At 45.1% G+C, this 21,324-nt stretch overlaps 1 protein-coding gene across 3 annotated transcripts in view; it reads left to right on the top strand.

The window, feature by feature from the left end:
• LOC135378435 (uncharacterized) overlaps positions 1-21,324 on the top strand; it is a 662,816-nt gene that overhangs the window by 339,064 nt on the left and 302,428 nt on the right. For all 3 annotated transcript variants that reach the window (XM_064611464.1, XM_064611465.1, XM_064611466.1), the window contains one exon: positions 20,582-20,611. In XM_064611464.1, the coding sequence (XP_064467534.1) occupies positions 20,582-20,611 (30 nt within the window). The remainder of the gene's footprint in view (positions 1-20,581; positions 20,612-21,324) is intronic.

Here is a 21,324-nt window from a genome sequence, read left to right as displayed (position 1 = left end):
CTTACGAAGGCTGTCACTGGCGGAAAGACTGCCGAACATAGTGTACGTCTTGGCATCAAGAGACATATGAACATGGTGCCAGTGCATTAAAGGGGAGTATCAGTATTTATGTTGTAGGGGGAGTGTCAGTATTTATATTGTAATGTACTGCCACCTGTGGTGTGGTGTTATTTTGGGTTTTCGTTTTTGTCCTTACTTTTGTCGCGAGCTTTTTTCTTCCAGAACCGCACGCTGTTGCAGCTCATGAGCCACGTCGTTGTTTGGAATCAGGTCGCACTGCATACATTTGTCTAACATATTTCCGGTAGTGGATGAACAGCATGTTATACAAATTACATTAAGTAGTATATCAGTATGTTTTCTCCTGAAAGTAAACTAGTGCTTAATTTGATTGAAACAAATAAGTTCCCCCCAAACAAGTAAGTTATTTTAACAAATACTACGCATGTACTTTTCTTTTTGCAAATTTGAATTCGGAATTCGAATTTTTACCGTGACACACTATAAGTTTTAGTGATGAAAAGAGAAACCAACTTGGTAGTGTGAAGTGAACGGGGCAAGGTATAGCAGGCAGTTTCACTTTGCACCCGTGTATACGCACGACTTCAACTGTTTCGAGACTGTACACAGCGATTCACTGCTATGTTCGTCTCTGAGATGAAACTTTCCATTCATCATCTCAAAATAAAGTTGTTGTTTTGTTGTTGTTAGTTCGTCTCACTTGTGCATCCTCTACCTTAACTGCAAATATCGCACCTTTCTAATAAGTTGATAGCAGCAATGGAATATACCTCCTATTGCGACGCGGAAAGGGGAACACCAAACACGTGCAACACAGACTTTCGAAAGCTTTATAAGGTCCAATACAACGCAGAGAAGTCCATTTATATCAACACTACCATTCGTTGTTCGTTGTGTTGTTCAACAGGAAACTTTGATACCAATCTGAACCCTGGCATTCCTACTTGGAATGGCGTACACGCCTCACGTGTTGAGTTTCATAACGCGTAGTTCCTGTTTTATTACCTCGTCACCATCTGGTAAGAACTTCCTGAATGCTTGTGTTGGAACCCCTACCCACGCTTTCACATCGAGGCATTTCCAGACGCCAGTACGACAAAAGATAAGGCGGCGTTACGTTGCGTAAGTGCCAGTTCTTGGTTGCTTTTGGATGCCCTGTGTTTTCATTGCTGACATCACGTGTTCCGCTCGTGTTTCAAACGTATTCGTAGACTCATCACCAGGGCACTCCTCTCTACTAGCCGAGTAAGATTGCATGGTTCATTTACATGTTATGGAACCAACCGTTGTTTCGCATTACGTGAACACGCGATCATCGTGCTGAAAACAATGAAACCGATAAAGAAAACCGGTGCCGGTGCTTTATGATCCTTGTAGCACACACAGTGATGCTGTATCCCCACCCCGCTGCTACACTCCAGAGTAGCGCAATACTAGCGCCGTTGCAAATTTGAAAAACTAACCGCTACCAAACAAACGCAACCTACATACTTCTCCCCTACTTTTCCACTATCGTAACCTCGTCGCTCAAGCATTCATTGCGCAGTGCATCTAACGACGGCGTGCTATTTATCTCTAAACAGACAACATCCGGCACGCCAACGTGCATCCAAGATATATGAAACGACTGAATAATCATAATCAAAATGAAGTTGTTGTTATTTACCGCACTGGGTGAAGAACTTGGTGCATAAACGAGAACAAGTAAGGACGAGCACAACAAAAACGGCAAGTCCTTCAGCGGTACTGGGAATATAACTCTAATTAAAAGCAGTAAATTGCAACTGTAACATAAAATGCAACACCATACCAAAGTATTTGAACAACTAAAGCTAAGCCCCATTGTTCATATTAGTCAGCACAGATTCTCAGATACTAAGAGAATCAACCTTCTGCGTTATTTCCGATGAGAATAAATTAAAGCGAAGAGGACTAGCTTACCCTCCTGAATGACAGATCAATAAAGGAAAACAGAAGACGAAATTATTTTTGCCAGCATCTCGTTTTTTTCCCTCTGTTATGTTTTTATTTCTATTTTTGAGTTGAGTTTGAGTTTGATTATACAAAAAAAAAACTTTTTTTTGTTTGTTTCATGGTAGCGGCAGCGGAGAAAAAGGTCTCTGCACCTACAAACCTGCAGCGGAAATACTTTTTCTGCTTTCAATTTAAAGTAGAACGACACTGTAGCCTTTTCTGTAGCCTTTGACTATATATATGTAGCCTTTGTCTATATTTGACACGAAACAGCTTAAATATTCTAATAATTGTGTTACTTGGCATCTATTTATGTCGGGCGTACATTCTACGAGTGCTGTTTGCATAACAAAGTGCAAAAAAGAAAAAAAGAATTGGCTGCATCGTTTACGCATCGTCCCAAAGACGTTTAAGCGCAGTAGTTCGGCCATCGTTTTTCATTTCATTTATTAACTTGCCCATAAACGGCCCTAGAGCCTAAACAATGGTGCAATCAATAAAAAGAGATAAAGCAGATAAATAAGGTAGCAACTACTGGTTAAATACCTTTTGAATCGTTGGCGGGAAATTTTTGGCGAAACTCTTTTGATGTGCTATAATGTTTTATTGGAAACCTTTAATTCTTTGTAAAATCGTTTAAAATGTTTTGCAATGTTACTGTGGTGGTTACACGATATAAGCCTGTATTGCAGAATCAGTCTGGCGATCACGTAGTAGTGGCATGTGCCATGTGAAGTGGCCCAATAAAGCCGCGGAGGACGTGCACGGTAGTCGGCCCTATTTCTTTAAGTGCCGCGTTAGCACCCTGAAGCAACTGTGTATCGTGTGCAGAGATATCGAAATTATGAATCTTGCTAAACATCGATTAAAACGCGTGTTTGAATACCGATGCTTTATCGATATTTATCGAAATTTGTCGATCTATTCGATACCCGCGGGAAAATTGGTCGTTCAATCCCGTAGCCGCAACGAAACTCCAGAGACGTCATTTTTAAGTGCGTCATGCCTATAGCTCCACAACCAGTGTCTCAGTCATGGGCGTACCGAGAGGGGGGCAAGAAGGGCCGTGCCCCCCCCCCTTCCCCTTGGAGCTCCAAGGTCGCTCGTGAGAATAGTGAGCTCTTTCGTCATAAATCGTGATGATTATTCACAGATGTCATAATAGGAACCTCTGAACGCCCGCACAGTCCACAACGTCCGCCTCCAGAAAAAGAGGGGGTAGGGGGTGCACGCTTGCCCCCCCCCCCCCCTGGAAGCACTTTTCCCCACTTCGAAAAAATCCTGGGAACGCCCGTGGTCTCAGTCAGCATCAAAACACCATTGAGATTATTTTTGTGACTCGAACGAATTACTGCCATGAAGTTACAAAAATGTGGATATGAAGGCGCATTTTACGATATTTTCAAAGCAAACTTTGACGGAGCTAAGCAAAAGCAAGACAGCCGATGTGGCGCCAAGCTACCCGCGGCGGGTCGTCAGTCCTGGGCCAAGATCATTGGGAATTGCGCCGACATTTCTCTGGGAGCGATAGAAGAAAAAACGGCCAAACATCATAGGTCGCTCAAGTAAATTTCGCCTTTCTGATATCAGTTCTGATATCACAAACGACTTGTGTGTGAACGGCAGACTTGTGCAGTAACTTGAGCAGAGTATTTAAGTTACGTATCCTAAATACTTTTGCGAGTAACTTGAGTCTTTCAAAGGTCAGTATTTAGTAATCTAAATTTAATATTTTTTTCAATAACTTCTACTTATTTTCCAAGTTACTGTGAAGGTACTTCTCTGTGCGTGACACGAAGGTCGAGCGATTCTCTTTTGTCTCGCCAATGTTCTTTGTGCTGTACATTTGCTGTAGCGTCTGGGACATCCACGTCCCTCTTGGTAAGGGGTAGCGTGAAGCGCCTCGGGTTTAGGAGCATGCATCAGGCGATGCGTTGGCCTGAAGGGTGTGTGAGTAAATCATTGAAACCTCTATCAGGCAGGCTAGAAGACCCGTGCCGAAAGCCGTAGCGAGGGAGGGCACGTAAAATAATAACTCTTTATGTGGTTGAAGCAACGCTAAGGAGAAAAACGACAGTAAATTCTGTCGTTTCTGTAGAGCATTCGTTCGTATCTGTAGAGCACCTGTTCAGTATTGGGGGTAATGTGTTTTTAAAAAATCCGGAGCAGGCTATCGGATAGTACTTTTGAAAAGCAGCTGTTCCTGCGAGATAATAAAGCTTTTTTGTAATGCAATTTTCAACTTCACGCTCTTCGTATTTCTTTGATAGCGAATTCCAGCTATGACGTCAAAGTATCTTGAAAGTAACGAGTTACTTTTAAGAAGAATATTTAATACTCTATCTTAAATATTTGTCAAGATTGGGTATATAGTATTCTACTCAGTTACTTTTTTAGCTGGTACTCAGTAACTTAAAGGAACTGTCAAGTGAAAATACCCACAATGAAAAAATGGCTAGGAAGCAAGCGACATCGTGTTGTGTCTGTCCCTTCGTGTTCCCTAGTCTCCGGGTTTTTACATTATGCATATCCACAATGTTTCAAGGTACCACCATGTAGAGCTTGGCTGTGTGATCACACACACACAAGTCATCACCTCTCAGTTCTTAATACTTATCGCACTAATTAATTTTGAACACTTTTAGAAACTGAAAGGTGGCGACCCTCAACGTTCACAAAGAACAAAGTTGAAGTCAGCCCCGGATCTGCGGACCGACATAACGTGATATTGAAGTACAACGTAACGCATTTGAGACAGGATGCCAATCACCATTAGACGTTTTTTGAAAAACAACAGCAATTCTTGAGAAGTTCGGTTTAAACTGTAAACGGTTGTAACCTCCGAGTTTCGTGCCTGCGAGGTGATCTGCGCCATCTGTTGGCCTTTCTCTCTCCGCGTCTGTGTGTCGTCTGCTCGCTATATCGCTGCTGTTTGCAAAACCTCGCATCCAAGTGACTTAAACAAATGTGTGGTTTGGTTTGCGTTCTTGTGTTCCGGAATACACAAACCGTGCACCTTCGCAATGAAACGCTTACTGCACTCGCGAGAGACGCACTATCTCGTCTGATGTATCGTCTAGTTGATTGCGTTCTCAATAGATGGCGAGCGAGTTCGCCTCAGAGTTGGGGCGCTTCTGGAGTCCTCCAGCTTGCTTTGCGTAGCAATCTTTGAAATTCGATTGCTGAGAAAATGGTCAATATACAGCAGAACTATTATGTATGTGAAGCGTCCAAGTTACAAGCTTTCCGAAAACCATACAGTTTCTACAGGTTTATCATTCACTTGACAGTTTCTTTAACTGAAATACTTTTTGTGAGTATCTTGTGCAAGCCTGGTGGATGGTTATTCCTTTCATCAAGGAGATGAAGCGAACATTGCATGTTGGAGGGAGCATTTTGTGTGTGTGTGTGTTAGCGCCGCGAAGCGACAGTGGCTGTGAGCGGCGCACAGATGTGGACGGGCGGAGAGAGGACAGCAGGAAGGAGTGGGGGACAGGGGGATTAGTATGCGTCCTGGGACGACTTCAGTGGGAACAGTGCCGACATTCGTCTGGAAAGTCTTCTGAAAACCCAGGGAAAACCTCAGACAGCACAGCCGGCGGTAGGATTCGAACCCACCATCTCCCAGTCTTCAGCACGACCTTGGTTACCACCAACGAGCGAACACCTTAGCCCACTCGGCCATGCCGCTGGTGGAGAGAGCAATGTACATGCTGGCCTTCGACAAGGTTGTCATCTGCTGGTGTTTTAGTGTCCCCTTTCTAGTTGAACAGCTATATTTCTCCCTGAAACACACAGACTCGCCTATTAAATGATTATGGGTGTTGAATTTCTTCTGGCATTCCATGAATTGGAGGTGAAGGAAACGTTGTATACTTTAAACGGCTTGTATTTGCTTCTAGACTACATGATGGCATAATTAGTTAACATTCCTTTCTAGCCACAGTTGCTTCGCGGCGCTAATTCGGAATGAAAAAAAAAACATTAACCACAATAGGTTTACACATGTAAGCGACACGAAGAGGAAGGGGATGGAGACGACTAGTAAGAGAGAGTTCGGAACTAAGACTAGGATGGTAACTTGTAAGTCTTACAACATATATAGGAGACACTTTTTGAGGAGTCTGACCGTTCTGCAACCGCAGCATATATAGGAATAGCCCATTATTACACACTTCATGCGTAGCTGGAGCAGCCAGCCCAATGTGGAGTTGGGCTAACGTCTCCATATTCTTATTTGTTTTTCAAACCAAGCCAACTTTATGTGCAAACATTCGTAGCGTACCTATTTGTTCACTCATATTTAGTAAATGTAGCGGTTAATTATGAATCTTTATGAGCGAAAGAAGATTGCTATACTGAAGAATTTCTCTCCTCTCCAGTAATTACCACCAGCCAGACACTCGCAATTCAATGCCGGTGAAAACATCCACCGAACAACCGAGACTGACGGTCGATGCAAAACACATTAAGGTCTCCAATATCCCAGCAGACCTATTAGGAGAGTTTGAAAACATTTGTTGCCCTAGCTGTGATCCACTAACACCGATCCAGGAGGGAAGTAAAAGCAGCGTTCGCTGCCGATCCTCTCTATTTCTTGTTCCACCTGGCGTCATATTTGACTGGAATTACGCGCATTTGCCCGATATCAATTCAACAGCAGCGATCTTCCTGCACTTAGCCACACGCTAAGAATCGTGGCCAGTCCCTCCTCGAGAGGACGTCTCTATATCTCCTTTTTTCTTCCATAAATCTTGCGTAGCCTAGAAATGGCATAATTGAAGCCTTCCAGCTACAAACGCATCGAGAGAATGCGATGGATCGCTTTAAAAAGTAACTGTACGAAAAGCATTTATGTCGTGCCTTCAGGGTACCGTTGCATAACCTATTCTTGGTAGGTCGAAAAGGCATCTTGACTTCGTAATGAAATTAACCTCATTAGAGCACCTGCGTAATGGCATTTTAATTCGTGTATTCTGTTTCCTAATGCGCACCGAAGATTTTTTCCCCCTATACGTCAAGTGTATGTATAAGGGCAGCCTTTACAGAAGCCATAGTGAAGGTCGCCCCTTTTGTAACGAGAATTTTGCGTGTGCATGTTGTTCAGATGATTTCAAGGCAAACATAGTGAAAATGCGGGCTCCCAGGTTGATTCGAATATGTCGTGTCTGCAGGATTTTTCACAATGCAATTCGCCGATTCACTTCATCGCGTTATTCAGTCGACGGGTCATCGTGTCATCGCTCACTGTTCCTTTTACTTTTTTTCATTCGACCAGACATATGCCCCACCCACTGTCCTCCGATCAGCTTCCCACCATAAATCGGCAGGCAGGGGCAAGTGGGGAAAAATTGTGCGAGTAAAAATTGTGGAGCACGGATATTTTTGTGCTAATGCTAAAGCCACACACGTATCCGTATGAGTGCATACTTTCTCTTTGAGAAAATGGCGCCTCCATGTGCGCTTATAGTGTTAGCGAGATAAGGCCACGGCGTGTGAAATTCTGTAGGTTAGTACGTACGCCCGGATTGCTGTCTGTATTGTGAATCAGCTCCAGTGTTAGAAATCAGGGTTCAATGTTCATTGCATAACATGTGTCCGCCAGTGCAATCAAGTTTTCGTAGCAGGGCCTACATTATCGTACAGAATCAAGATATTACGTTTATCTTGTAACATTGAGACCCAGCGTAATGCATTTTGTAAGTGTCCTCTTCAATGTCCGACAAATGCAGTGCAGAATCACAGGTGGTGATCATCCTGCACCCAGGGTCTTTGGTATGAGGATGGGTTATTGCTTTCAATCCCCAGGCATTTACCATAATTCTTAAAAAAAATTCTTACCCTACTTTTTGACGGAAACCCTTCTGCCTGTCAGTTCGAACTGACTATAGGGCCAAAGCAAATGAATGTTATTTTTGAGAATAGTCTGGTTAAAAACAGCACACAGTAGCTATTTCTATTTTCTATGTATTCACGTACTTCAGTGGTTCCTAATCTTCGCCGCCCCGCGGCCCATAAAAATATATACGACCTCGTCGCGATCCCACCTCCTCCGGTTTCCCTCGTCGCGATGCCGGACGTCTTCCGATCTTAGCGCACGAACGTTAGCTAAAACGATACACTGACGTTTTATTGGAACTACATTCAGTGCGAGTTCTCTGGGCCAAAAAGTCTTCACAATGGCAGAGCGCTTGTGCTTTCTGACTCCATAGATGATTTTCGTTTGACAGCGGTCAGAAATCGTTCCATTATTAAACAGCTGGATGCACGCAAAACTTTGAAACCACGAACACGAACGAACGCTTAATCCTGACCAAATACGGCGCCGTGATCTGCTAACTACTGCGTGCTTCGCTCACCCACAACGCACGCGAAACGGTTTTCTTAGGATTTAGCGTCCGCTGTAATTCGAGAAGACGATACTGCGCGGTGCGCCGTGAAGGCTGGGCGTCTGCGTATGCCCCGATCACAGGGGTGACACAAACCCGCCATTGTTGTAACTACCCTCAAGCGGGTGCTTTTGGCAAAACTGCCATCTTGTCCTGGTCGCACGTAATAAAAAACGCCATTTTGAGGTCATGTGACGTTGTTTACATGTCGTTTTGCCGCTTACCGACATATTTTCGTCGTGCTTAGTGATCAGTGATTCTTTACGGCTTAGTGATTCTTAACGCGCGGTCGTCATCACATCTTTGGAAGTCGTCAACAGTACGAGGCCTTATGTGTAAAACTGCGCGTTTTACTGCGAGGTTATCGGATAAAAATGATTACCGGGATCGAAAGACATCCAAAAAGTCGCGCAGAAACAACAACCGCATTATTTACAAACGGTTTGGCCGCCGATCACGGGCGCTGCCATCTTTAAAGTCACGTGTGCCTTGACGTTTGCTGTGACGTGCGACCAGGACCTGTCCAGGATGCATTGCGTTCGCCCAGCACGCTTTCGTCTACGGACGCCACCCCTGTGGCCCCGATAGACGCAGACGCTGTGGCCTTAGGAGGGAGTGAGTGGACCTCACGACGTAGATTTTGGCCCTCGTGCACAAGTGAAAGGAGGCGTGAAAGCGAGGCTGTGTGGTGCATCGAAAGCGTAGCGTACCCCGCATGCAAGCGCATATATGAAAAACCTCCAGGTCTGCTGCCACGGGCTTCCTGGTAACGCAGATTAGCGGACACGGCATGACATTTTTTTTTTTTTTTTTTTGTGGGCCGCTTTGCGACCACAAACCAATGACGTACCGAATACGCTAGCGCCTTTTATCCTCATTTTCTTTATTGTCAATATCTACGTGATACGCCTGTACACGGTGTAAAATCTGTGCTAAGTCCCAATTAATCAATGATTTCAAGACGTACGCCGTGGATACATATTTATGAGGTACTCACACATGAAGTGGTCATACATATCATAAATGGCTCCTTCACAAGGAAACGTAAAACCAGTGAATCATCAGTTCAGTGGCTAAAAAATGTAAAGGACTTTAAGCTAACTCGTTTATACCAGCGAGCGGATTTGACTTCTACTGCACTGGTGGGGCAAGACGAGAACGTTAGAACGGATATGTAGATATCCCAGACGCAGCCGATCTGATACATCCCTGAAAGAGGGGGTGGGGGGGATATGTAAGGTTAAAATATGCGGGGAGGTTGGTCGCAGCCATGAGGACCTGCTAATCTGCTAATCCGCATTCATTTGCTGCGAAAGAAAGAAAGAAAACAGCTGAACCGAAATCCATTAGCGTCATAACCAGAACTTCCTTCGTGTTATCTGTGGTAACACGGAAGTGGTCTAAACTAAACGACAGAAGACGAAAGTTCCTTACATCCCGTTTCTGTTTCAGATGCAACATAACCATAACGCTGTCACACCAAGAGAAATAGGCAAGTTATTTTTTCACATGACCCAGAAATACTTTACTGTCACTGCCAGCGTACTCACCAACCTTTGAACGAAACCAGATCTACGCGTATTTACATTTCGCACTCTCATCGCCAAGTGCTCACTCGAAAAGAAAACCGGCTCAAGGCCGCAGCCATTGAACACTCAACCAAACCACACTTTGTGTGTGTAAAGCATCGCAAAATCCGAGGAGACGCCCCAGACTTTCCACTAAGGGTCGCCTACTCACTCTTCGTCACGCATGTATTCGAAGACGATGCTGCATTTCTTCAGTTTTGTATGCCTGCATGCCTTCGTTTGCAGCGCATGAGAACGCCAAACGAATTATGCCGACCGTCGAAAGTTTTTCATCGACGCGTCTTTCCAAAGCGTACTGTGCGTGAGCAGAAACGGTCGCTCGCGAGGATCGCGCCGGACGTGCCGATGGCGTGACAGACGACGAACGATTAACACCTAACTGTGCAGGTGGAGTGCGGCCAAGTCCCTGTTTGCACGGCCTTGACGATGTATTTGAGCGTACGGACATCCTTTTTGTGTGGTTGGTTTGCTGGTTTGGTTGGTTGGTTCGTGTGGTGGTTTTCTGTCGTTTGTGGGGAGCGGTGGTATGGGCGTGCATCTACATAACGTGGTTGTTCGTTGGTGCCGCTGCGTGGTTTCGCTTTCTTCTTCGTCAATTTCGTGTTTACTTTCTCGGTAGGTGTTTCACTGTTTTACATTGAGTGGAAGAATGCTTCACGTTAAAAGCCGCGAATGTAGTGCGAGTTTTTTATTTTTATTTTTCACGTGCCCTTTATAATTGAACCTCCCAGGAATATACCCGTCGACATGAAACGTCACACACAAGCCGTTAATACAGACGATCACCACTGATTACGATACACAGCGTGATAATAGAGTTTTAGTGTACTGTACGCTATCGCCTTTGCGTACGAAAGGGATAGCGCTGGCGCACTGCGCGAAGCTCTCTTTCTGTTGTGCGCGTGCGCAGAACCATCAACGCTATCCCTTCCGTACGCGAAGGTGATAGCGTACGATGCACTTAAAGTATCTAATAGTGAGTTTTAGTGCACCGTACGCTATCGCCTTTGCGTACGTAAGGGATAGCGTTGGTGGCTCTGCGCACGCGCAAAACATAGAGAGCTTCGCGCAGGGCGCAGAAATACCACGCTGTTGCTTACGTACGCAAAGGCGATAGCGTACGATACATTAAAACTCACTAATAGCTGGCGTACGAAAATATTTCTTCTGATTTCTGCAGCTTGTCACACGGTCTCCTTATTAGAAGGAGGCGCCTACTTGGTGTGTGCTAAGATCGACATCCAAAATTATATCAGCTTAAGACCATCGAAGGCACATCGAACATATATTTAGTACGTGTAAATCTGCTCCCAATTGTTATTATTTTACTGCCTGATACGAGTATACCACCTTGAGGAACTGTCACGCAACATAGTTTAATGAGAGACGCGCGAATTTCCTGATAAGATTAGTTTACAAGAATGCACGCAGCGGTAGCGTTGAGCCCCAGCTATCCCTGCCGAGCGGTGACATCAGGTCAACGGAGCACTTTTTATTGGCTGTCAAGTATCGCCTGCCAGCGAGAACGACCGGTCGCGACACTGGACGGGCGGCGCAAAACACGCGTGCAAAAAGAAACACAGAGAAAAGAATCCGCTCGCCTCATTATTGGGCAGAAGACATGACGTCACGAACTGGCAGTCGAGGAGAGAGACTTTTATGACACATTACGCACGTGCTTCGCATTACGCACGTGCTTCGCCAGAGGTAGGCTATGTTGCTACAAGCTAGAAAACGGAAATCTAAATAACAGTAACGCTGTGGATCAGGAAGATGAAGAATGAGGAGACAAGAGTCATTCGTAATATCGTCTGTTTACAGGCGACCTGGTCGAGCGATTCCACGCTGATCAAAGAATGAGCGTGGTCACACAGAGGACGCGACACAATATCCGTCCCATGGTTTTCCATAACGGTTTCCTAATGCCCACGGGGAGGCAGGCAAGCAGACCGCCTTTTTGTAAATGTCACGCCACGGTGGCGCTTCTGTTAGTATGTATACAGAGAAAAAAAAAGCGAAGAGAACGAAAGAGGTACGTGGGTTTTGCCTCACCGCCAAACTGAAATATTATCAGTTTGGAATCGCTGTCTGGCCTAAAGGTTTCGCTCCTGTTCAGATCAGTGGCGGATCCAGGGTTGGCGATCGCCCCCAAACATCAGTTTATACATAAGATTTCCTTCTTTTTATGCATAATGCGTTCTCCAACGTATAGTAGAGCTCCTGAGCACTCTATTTATTTGATCCTCATTAGAAACGCCGTACCCCATCTTAGGTTACCCTGCACATAGTCACATTGAAAAATTAACGAATGTGTGCTCGCCCTTCTCTTTACTGTTCCACCACCATTGACTGTAGTATTGCGCAAACCTGTTCTTCCTTGTTCAGGTTCTTGCCTCACCGTTAGTGGTCATTCACCGAATCGTGCATACCACCAACACCTAAATTCAAGCTTGTTACTCTTCCCATTGCGAAATGCCAGCAGCGAAACCAAGAGAACCAAATGACACTTAAATGGAGTGGCTTTACGTCGCGAGACAACCATGATCATGAGGCCGATACTTAAATAGACACGGCTGACATTTATCAGCGCATCTGTGCTTACGGTACAAGAACTAGTCTCCAATAATCACCTAAGGGAAACGGACATTCGTCCCATTTTGACTGTAAATCCCGAGTCCTTTGGTTCAGAGAAACATGCTAAAGAATCATCCACTCGGCTCTCGAGCGCTCAGTCAAATAATGGATTTGTGCAGAGCACCGCGGGCGATATCGTTAATTTGTCTTTAGACCTCGAGATACCACGTCTGGAGGAGATTTGCCTTTTTTTTTTTCCTTTCTCCAAAAGCGGTTTCCCTTTATTAAGTTTTCTTATAGGCAATTAAAGAATGGAATCCATTAAACGGACCAATTAGCGGACTATACCTTGTGTTCTTGTTTTCTCCGGCTCATAGTATACGCCATTTTTGAACGACTTAAAATTTATAATCTACCGTAACTTGCAGCGTTGACTTGCTGAGCTGCATTGCACAACCGTCGTTGTGAAGCGTCGTTTAAAGGACAATACGTTGCGTTCCGTCTTGTCAAGGATCATAGCACTGCCTGTTTTCTTTATCCGTCTTTCTAATAATCGGCGTTAAATCAACAGGCGTAGAAGGCCCTTTCTTCTAGGTCGAAGGTCTCCACCTCAGTGTATCTTCCACAAGTGTACGTGTTTTTTCTATGTTTTTTTTTTCCTTTCTCCCTCTCTCTCAATTTTCTTCTTCGATTATCCTCGTTTTTAACTCGTTCAGCAGCTGGTGTCCGCTTCTCATCAGCTTACAGGCATGATTTGTGTATACGACACTCTTGCACAACCTTTCAGATGGAACAGCCCAGATGCTGTACTAACAGTATGGCTTAGTGCAAGAGTTGACTTTACTTGTGCCTCGCTGTGGTTTCTGGGAACGCGAACAACAGCGATAACGAAAACATGTGCCACTTTACACCAGTCCCAGAAATGGCTATTTTTGTTATGCAGTGATAGGATTGATTTTGTCCATTATTTTTCCCGAGAATTCTATTCCCTTCAAGCAATCTTTGAATACCACGTGACATCATGGGGAACGCAGCATGAGGTCTTTCGGACGCATTCATCACTCGCTCGTCCCAGTCTACATGAACTGTGATGCGTAGTACACACGTAAAAGAGATCTGTACATTTGACTTCGTCACCCAGCACGACGGCCGTTTCCTGTGGCGTCGGCATGACAGCACTGTTCTTATACTGTCCCTCTGTGCAAGAACAAGTGCAACACCCTCAGATCATGGAAATCCTGCAAGACCATCGACTAGATCTTCCCATGAAATGAGCTTCCCAGGAACACACAATCCATGTTCTTACTTATTCACTAGATTGCAATCATTTAAGACTGATCCCCATGACGGCGCAAATCAAATGAGCAAACCGGACTAACGCACACGTGCCAAGAGACTGTCATGCTTGCAATGAGATGCGGGAGAAATCTTCTGGACGCCTCAGAAATGGTTACGCTAGATGATGCCCTACATCCAGAGGCTATTTCACCTAAAGACACTCGAAACTCGCGGCGTAGTCCGCTTCCTTCAGTAACCGGACCCTGCGCAGAGACTCGGACACTGCGTTTACTCATTGCACAAGGGATTTCCTAATAATCCAGACATTAGCCCATCTTGTTATCATCTTTGAACCCTCAACCTTTCTTCACTATCTCATCCGTCTCACTGCTACATTCGTTATAATAATAATAAACTTATTTTTGCTTTTATTTTTGCTTAGGTTGCTATGAACATGCGCTATTGCTAACATGCACATGAACATGCACTAACATTCCTATGGCGCACATGTCAGTGAAGTCAACAACTGCAAGCCGCCATAACTAGCACCACCACCATCTGCGAGTGCGACCCTAACAGGGGGTCTGCTGGTTACGCACACGCATAGTTGCTTCACCCAGAATTTTAGCATCACGCTGTACAGGATAGAGACAGAGACCTGTTAGTACAGATCTTCTTTTAAATCTCGATTTTACCAAAACCAAATTACTTCCTTGGTCTGTAATTCCTATCTACCCTCACGCACCACTTAAAGTGACAGTCCGGTCGAAAACATAGGTCTGGGAAACACCGCCTTATGATTTCTAATACTCCTCACAACAACTGTGCAAAATATTTCAGAAGAAATCGTATCGCACGATTTATAATCAACTTTTTTCTATGCTGCAGTTGGTCCTGAGTAAAGGCCGCAGCGAGCTCTCGCGTGACGTGCGTAAGAGCAGTGCCGCACGTGACTTGCGCATGCCTGTTTGCGCGATAGTTGATTGTTGCGTGCTAGCATTTGTCCATTATGATGTTTTTGAGTAGCAATCACGCGTTATGCAGACTAAATTGCAGAGTAGCGTCAATGTAAACACAGGTATCACGACGTAGCCTTCTGTTCAGTACACTCATAGACAAGAACACCTCTCTGCATTCCCAGCAACGGCGCAGTCCTCCGCTCCACTTTGTCCATTGGGGACGTCATGCTCACGTGACGGCTGACGTACATAGAGGATCCTTGGGGCAAGGAGAATGCGAGGGAGAAAAACGAAACCGGATGTCTTCAGAGGAGTATTTTTTATTCGATATCTCGAAAACCACGCCATTTTGTGAGCTGAAACTTTCCACCCAGCATGTAAGCCTCAGTGGCAGTTGGAAAAAATCAACTTCCGGTTTTCCCGGACTGTCCCTTTAAGCCAAACAGCAGAGCTGAAAGGGGTGTCGACTCACAACTCCATGAGAACCATTTCCTTATGGAAACTTTAAGCGATACAAAACTGTATTTGTTGAAGGCACTGAAACAAAGTATTGTTCAAAGTACGCTTTCTCTGCGTATCTGTCCGTCTTTAGCGCTCTTACCCTAGTGAAAGAAAACAGAAAGAGAACTGAAAGTGTGATACGAGGAACAGAAGACGACAACAGCAATGGGAGTAACGAAAATGGAAACGGTAACGAAAATATACACGTTGCCTTTGCCTCGTTTCTTGTCTGCAGCTACTATATTCTGAAAACAGCACTGACCACTGCACAGAATGACACTATTGAACCAGTGGCGCACACCTGGTGGTGCCGTCATTTTCACCCTCGTCGGCCCGTGTTTCCGTCGACTAGTTTCGCTGTTCTTTGCGGTGGGCGTTACAGGCAGGAGAATGGGGTACAGCTGTTTAATGTGTTGTTCAACCCTACTAGTCACTCACAAATTTCCCCCGAAGCGCAGACTCTGCTTCCTTCCTCCACCCTTATCAACAAATCATCTCCCCACACTGTTTCTCGAGAGGTTGGAATTCACCGCCTGTAGTCCCACCCTAAATTTACGTTGCTTTCCAACACAGCCCTATTGATTACTCACCTTTCTTTTTCTCTTCTCTTTTTTTTTTCTTTAGACACGTTTTCTTTATTTTGTTCTGCTTGTAGCAGGGCTGCGATCTTATCAGTTCAGCTGAATCTGCGTAGAAGGAGGCGTCCCATATTTCTCCGTATCATGGGCTCGATGTGATGGCAATTTTCAGCCTTCCTCCCCCATTCACTAAGAATAGAAGTCAATGAGAGTGGCTATGCATTGTTCCCCGTAGTGAGAATGAGATGACCAGATCAATCATCGGAGGCGGTTTTGCTGTGTCTATAATCTCCAATGGTCTGCATAGATGCCTTTGCCTTCTGACCCGGTTCGTCCAGTAACGGCTCGTACCACAAACGTAGGTTTTTCCTTTGTGATTTCATTTTGTGTTGCTTTCACTCTACACCTCTTTCGACTTCTTCGTTTTGTGACCGAGTTGTTTGTAAAAGAAGTTATAATCCTGTTGTCTTGAGCTGCAATCGATGGATCTTGCGATTCATTTTCACCGCTTCCGTCGTTCTTCCTCTTTGGGCGTCTCTGCGACGCTGTTCCACTTGAACTCCGTAGTCCGTACGAACAAAAATGCGGGAATTACGTTTGCGTACGTCCATATTGACGAAGAGCATTGCGAATGCACTTAAAGCTTTCGTCACGCTTCGTGCAATGGCGAGGTGACATACGCAATGGCGAGGTGACGGAGAGCGTTTGAACTATTGAGCGAGTTGTGCTCGTCAAAAGTCGTACCCTAGTGTCTAAATATACGAAATGGGATGTAGACTTCGTAAGCTGTCTCAGGTAGCTGGCACTTCACCTAGGAATGGCAAACCTGGCAAAAAGTTATGATACGGTAGAGCAAGGTAGGAAGGATATGTGCGGGTTGCGGTACATGCACATATCCTGCACATGCATGCGGTATAGAGGCACAGAACACATGTGTTCTGTGCCTCTATACCGCATTCTCATTGCAGCTTCCTCATACACGAAACACACCCACGGCTCGTAGAGCATGGAAGAGTTAATGTTATTCTTCTTCAGCTTTTGTTTCATCTACTTCTTGGAACAGTTGTTCATTACAGTGCCTCGTTTTAATTATGCATTGCGGTCATCAGAGGGTTATGAGAAAGCGTCGAAAGGGAACGTTCCTCACATCTACAATTCACTTCCTCAGTTTATTTTAGAGTTGCTTCAAATCAACTAGCAAAACCGTTACAACACGAAACGAATGAAAAGGCTGCTAGGAATGTGACCTCGAGAGAAGACAACGTTGAAGTCATTTTAAGCGAGCTTTGTTTAGCGGTGCCATTATATGACGCTGTATGGATCATCCAGAAAGTAAGTTTCGTTCGCCAACAGTGGTGCCGCCGTACTGTTGTGTGGATGCATGCGAGTTTATTTCTCCACTGCCGCGGGAGTGACTGACACCAGTTTGAGACAATGAGATGGAGTTGACGCATCGTTCTTCGCATTTAAGATGTTTAAGGCAATGGAGCGCACCCTCGCCTCTCGTATTGGATGCGCGCGGCCGAAGGGACAGTTCTCACTTCTCAGACACCTTGACGGGCCCCGGTAGCTCAGTCGGTAACGTGTTGCCTGGCTGAGCTCCCGATCGCAGGTCCAATCCCGACAGGGGACGGTAGCAATGTGGGGCAGGTAAACATTGCTTCCAGCACCGTGTGTCGAAGATCTCCGGCGCACGTCAAAAGGACCCCAGGTGGTCGAAATTATCCGCAAGTCCTACCCGGCGGCACGTGCAGCATGTCGCCACACTATGGGCTGACACACCTTACGTGTCAATCTACTCCGATTACTTTTAGGACGAAAACGTCTTTGCGTAGATAGAAAAAGAAATGAAAACGATGACGATGAAGTGAAAGAGGTGATCTTCATAACCGTTCATGATGAATGATTCTCCAATTTTTGTTGCCAATCCCCCCCCCCCCCCAAAAAAAAAAAAAGTTCCATACCTGGCGGCATCACTCTACGGTGCATCGATGCAAAAACGCATGCCTAGCCCGTCACAAGAGCCTCAATAATGACGGGAACTGCGTAGACATGTAGTTTAATATGCCTAGATCACAGCGAAATTAAAACATTTTCAGTACAGGTTTTCAGGGGGAGGGGGGGCTTTCTCGAAACCCTTCGTATATTCATTCCTAATTGTACCGTCATACATTGTGCGAGGGGCCGAGCTCGCTTACCGCTGACGTAAGTCATTTCTTACTAACTATAGGCTACAGCGCAGAAAACTATACGTATACTGAGTATGACATTTCCCCATGTGTGAGCCCCCTTGGTTATTCAGGTTCCAGATTTCGTGCCTATGGTCTTCCCGATTTTCATACTGTGACAGCACGTTATGACATAAGACAGACACGCATTCCGAAATACTATTTAGCACTTGTCACTGTGTCAACCCACCTTTCAAGGTCTTTCGCCATTCACTAATCGTTCGTAAAGAATTTCATCATTCTTCATTTCGACCACCAAGATCATAGCCGTCTTTCCAGCCCGATCCATCAAGAGCAAGCACCTCTATCCAACCTTCCTATAGGATCAGTAATACCTTGTCCCCTTTCCGTTAATTGGCTCACTTTCTGTCCCCAAAAAGGGCGTCGGACTGGTGAGTCGTTCGTAACAGTTCGACACCGTCGTGTCCTCGATCGTGGATCTCCCCACGCAAGTGTGACACGTCCTGGTAGACTGGTCTCTGGTCTGGTCGCCAAGCATTTACTTGGAGGACGAGCGCAGGTAGTTCGCACCTTTTTTGAATAGACTTCTTGGATTTCGTTAGGCCTATTTTGCCACGAGGCTTCCTCCATCATAAACTAATGACATTGCGAAACTACTTAATTGGCTCTATCCGAATGGCTGGGGTTCGATAAAAGCAAATTGTGTAACACGTTTGAGGTGAGCTTGTTATATATTTCCCTTCATTAAAAAGACTCAGCTCATTGGCACGGTTTCGTTGGCACGGCTCATTGGCAGGAGAAGGTGGACTCCAGAGTTTCTTCGGACGGGCTGGTTTGACGATTTTCTTTTTTTTTAACAGGTTGTATGAGTGCACGCAATTTCTTAAACCGGGAAGAATCAAACAACACCTATATTTTTTAAACTGACCTCTGGGAACGAACAACATTCTCTCGAGATGCCTCTATCTGCTAGTCACAACCTCAGTCACAGCTGTTATCTGTTAATCAAGATCAGTTGGAAACACTAGCATTTGGCAAGTTAACTAGTTATTAATTATTATTAATATTTATTACTAATTGGCTAGTGTGAAGCTGAATGATTTTTCTTAGTGTAGTAGTCCTTTGAACTTCAGCTAGCGCCCTGTGGCGATGGACTTCCGACGCCTCAGAGCAGTAGTCGCTCATTTAGCTTTTTATTACAAAATTTAACTTGATGAGATCGAGGGGCAAGATGCCCTGTAGTACACCCACCCACGAATCTCTTTCCGCTTCTTCTCTCTCGTGAAAAATGTGATCAACAAACGATGGTCAAAATCGAGGGTGGACGAAGTTTCTCTTGTCCGTTTGTCCATCTCAGATGTTAAAATCGCCCCTAGATAACACAGTCCAGAAATCACTAACACACACGCGCAAACACCTTTCAATACTCATTGCTTTCGTGAGGATAGAGGAATACTTGAATTTGCATATTGTTTCTCATTGTTGTTGTGATTATCATGTAAACATACCATATAAACGTAGGGGTACCTTGCATAATCCGGACCCCCGCATAAAATAAACTGATGCAAAATTATATATTATATGCTGGCATGAAGTTCAGGACCAATAAGAACGGTGATGTTGGACGGCAACTCGTTGAGAACCATCTCGAAGAACACGTGATTGAATTTTTGTTTCTGTGGCTCGGACATGTAATTTTGTGTCCTGCCCTGTAACGTATTCCATGTTCTGTGACGCTGCCGTTTCCACTCAAATACGTTATGTACTGCTGTGAAGTGCATACACTGAGAGTACTCATGCACGTTCCTCGTTGGTGATAAAACTAAGCTAAGCGAGCGTTTTTGCCTATATTCGTTCACTACGCGTGTCTCATAGTAGACCACGGTACTTTTTCTACGTGCAAGCACTGCGGTATCAATTTACTCTTATTACTGTCTTCTCCGTGTTATCTAGACCACTTATATTGGATGCACGTCAGTTGTGCTAAAGTTAGTAGAGCTCAGACAAAGTTCCCTAACTTGGACCACCGCATCTGCAGTGAGCTATGACGACAAGCGTTGCGTACTGCTCTGCCACCTCGTCTCATATGCTTTTATCTGTCCATAAGTCATGTACGCTGCCACAGGAGGTTCAATATATGGGTTCAAATATAGGCCGCCTTTCGTGATTGCCGGCGAGCCTTTGAGTTATAATGCGAAAACGAACGCTGGTCTTTTATATAGAAGATCCAATTTAGGAGCGTCAAGGTCCAATTTAGGAAGCCGTTTCCTTTATTAGATGATTAAGGCCCCTAGTGGAAAAAATAAATTTGTACCAAGGGTGCGATGCCGGCACTGTTTTTGAATGCACTTATCTATTCGACATTTACCGATGTATGAGTGACTGATTTTGTTCTGATCCATGGCTTTTGTTTTTCATAAACCCCGGTTTTCCTTAGGGATTTTAATTGAGGCAAATTTAACCCTACCCAGGCTTTTGTAACCAGCCAGCTGCTCATTTGCCTAATACCCTGTTTTTCTTTCATTTCAGGTACGCCATGCTCTCAAAATCGACGGTACGGTGAGTAGATTCAGGTTTTTACATGGAGAATAGTTTTCGTGAGGCCGTGAACTGAAGCGTGACAGTTTCAACATTTGATGTTGTATTAGCTTTGACACCCATTACACCAAGTATATGTGTGGATGCCTGAGCTAGGCGCACGCATGGGTTATACCCTGACTTGAGCTATAAATTGCGATGCTCCTGCCGACCAAACTTCTCGTGTGAAGAATACATTCTATGAGCAGTTACACGCTTCAGCTGTGTAGGGCCTTCTTACGAAAAGTCTCGCCGTTGCATTCTGGAGTAGAATGTACTGCCACCGACTTCTTTTTCCATTGCCGGCGGACGCGCTCGGCTATTAGCTTTTGTTCAACCTGATTTTTGGAAACGAACGGACCTGACGAAGGCTGGCCCAAGCCTGAAAGAAAGCGCACATCCACTGAGTTCTCTGCAAATGTCCGCGCATCCCGTGAAGTTTCCGTGAAGTTACCAATGACAATAGCACTCGTAGAAGAGCGAGAACAATGGGGCAGAGGGAGTAGGAGTGGACAGGGCAAGTGAAGAGCGGCGTCGGAGCGGGAATGCTTGAGCTGTGGGGAGTGCACTCCCTCTGCTAAGGCATCCACACCACGCCACGCGAGCTGTAAGATATAGAAATGATACAGCTGTAGCCAATTCGAGCACTGGTTAGTTACTTGCAGTATTGAAGCCGTATTGAATGCGTTCCTTTT

Source organism: Ornithodoros turicata, chromosome 1, assembly GCF_037126465.1.
Source record: "Ornithodoros turicata isolate Travis chromosome 1, ASM3712646v1, whole genome shotgun sequence".
NCBI lineage: Eukaryota > Metazoa > Arthropoda > Arachnida > Ixodida > Argasidae > Ornithodoros > Ornithodoros turicata.
Note: the sequence above shows the minus strand (reverse complement) of the source record. Positions and strands in the feature narration are given on the sequence as shown.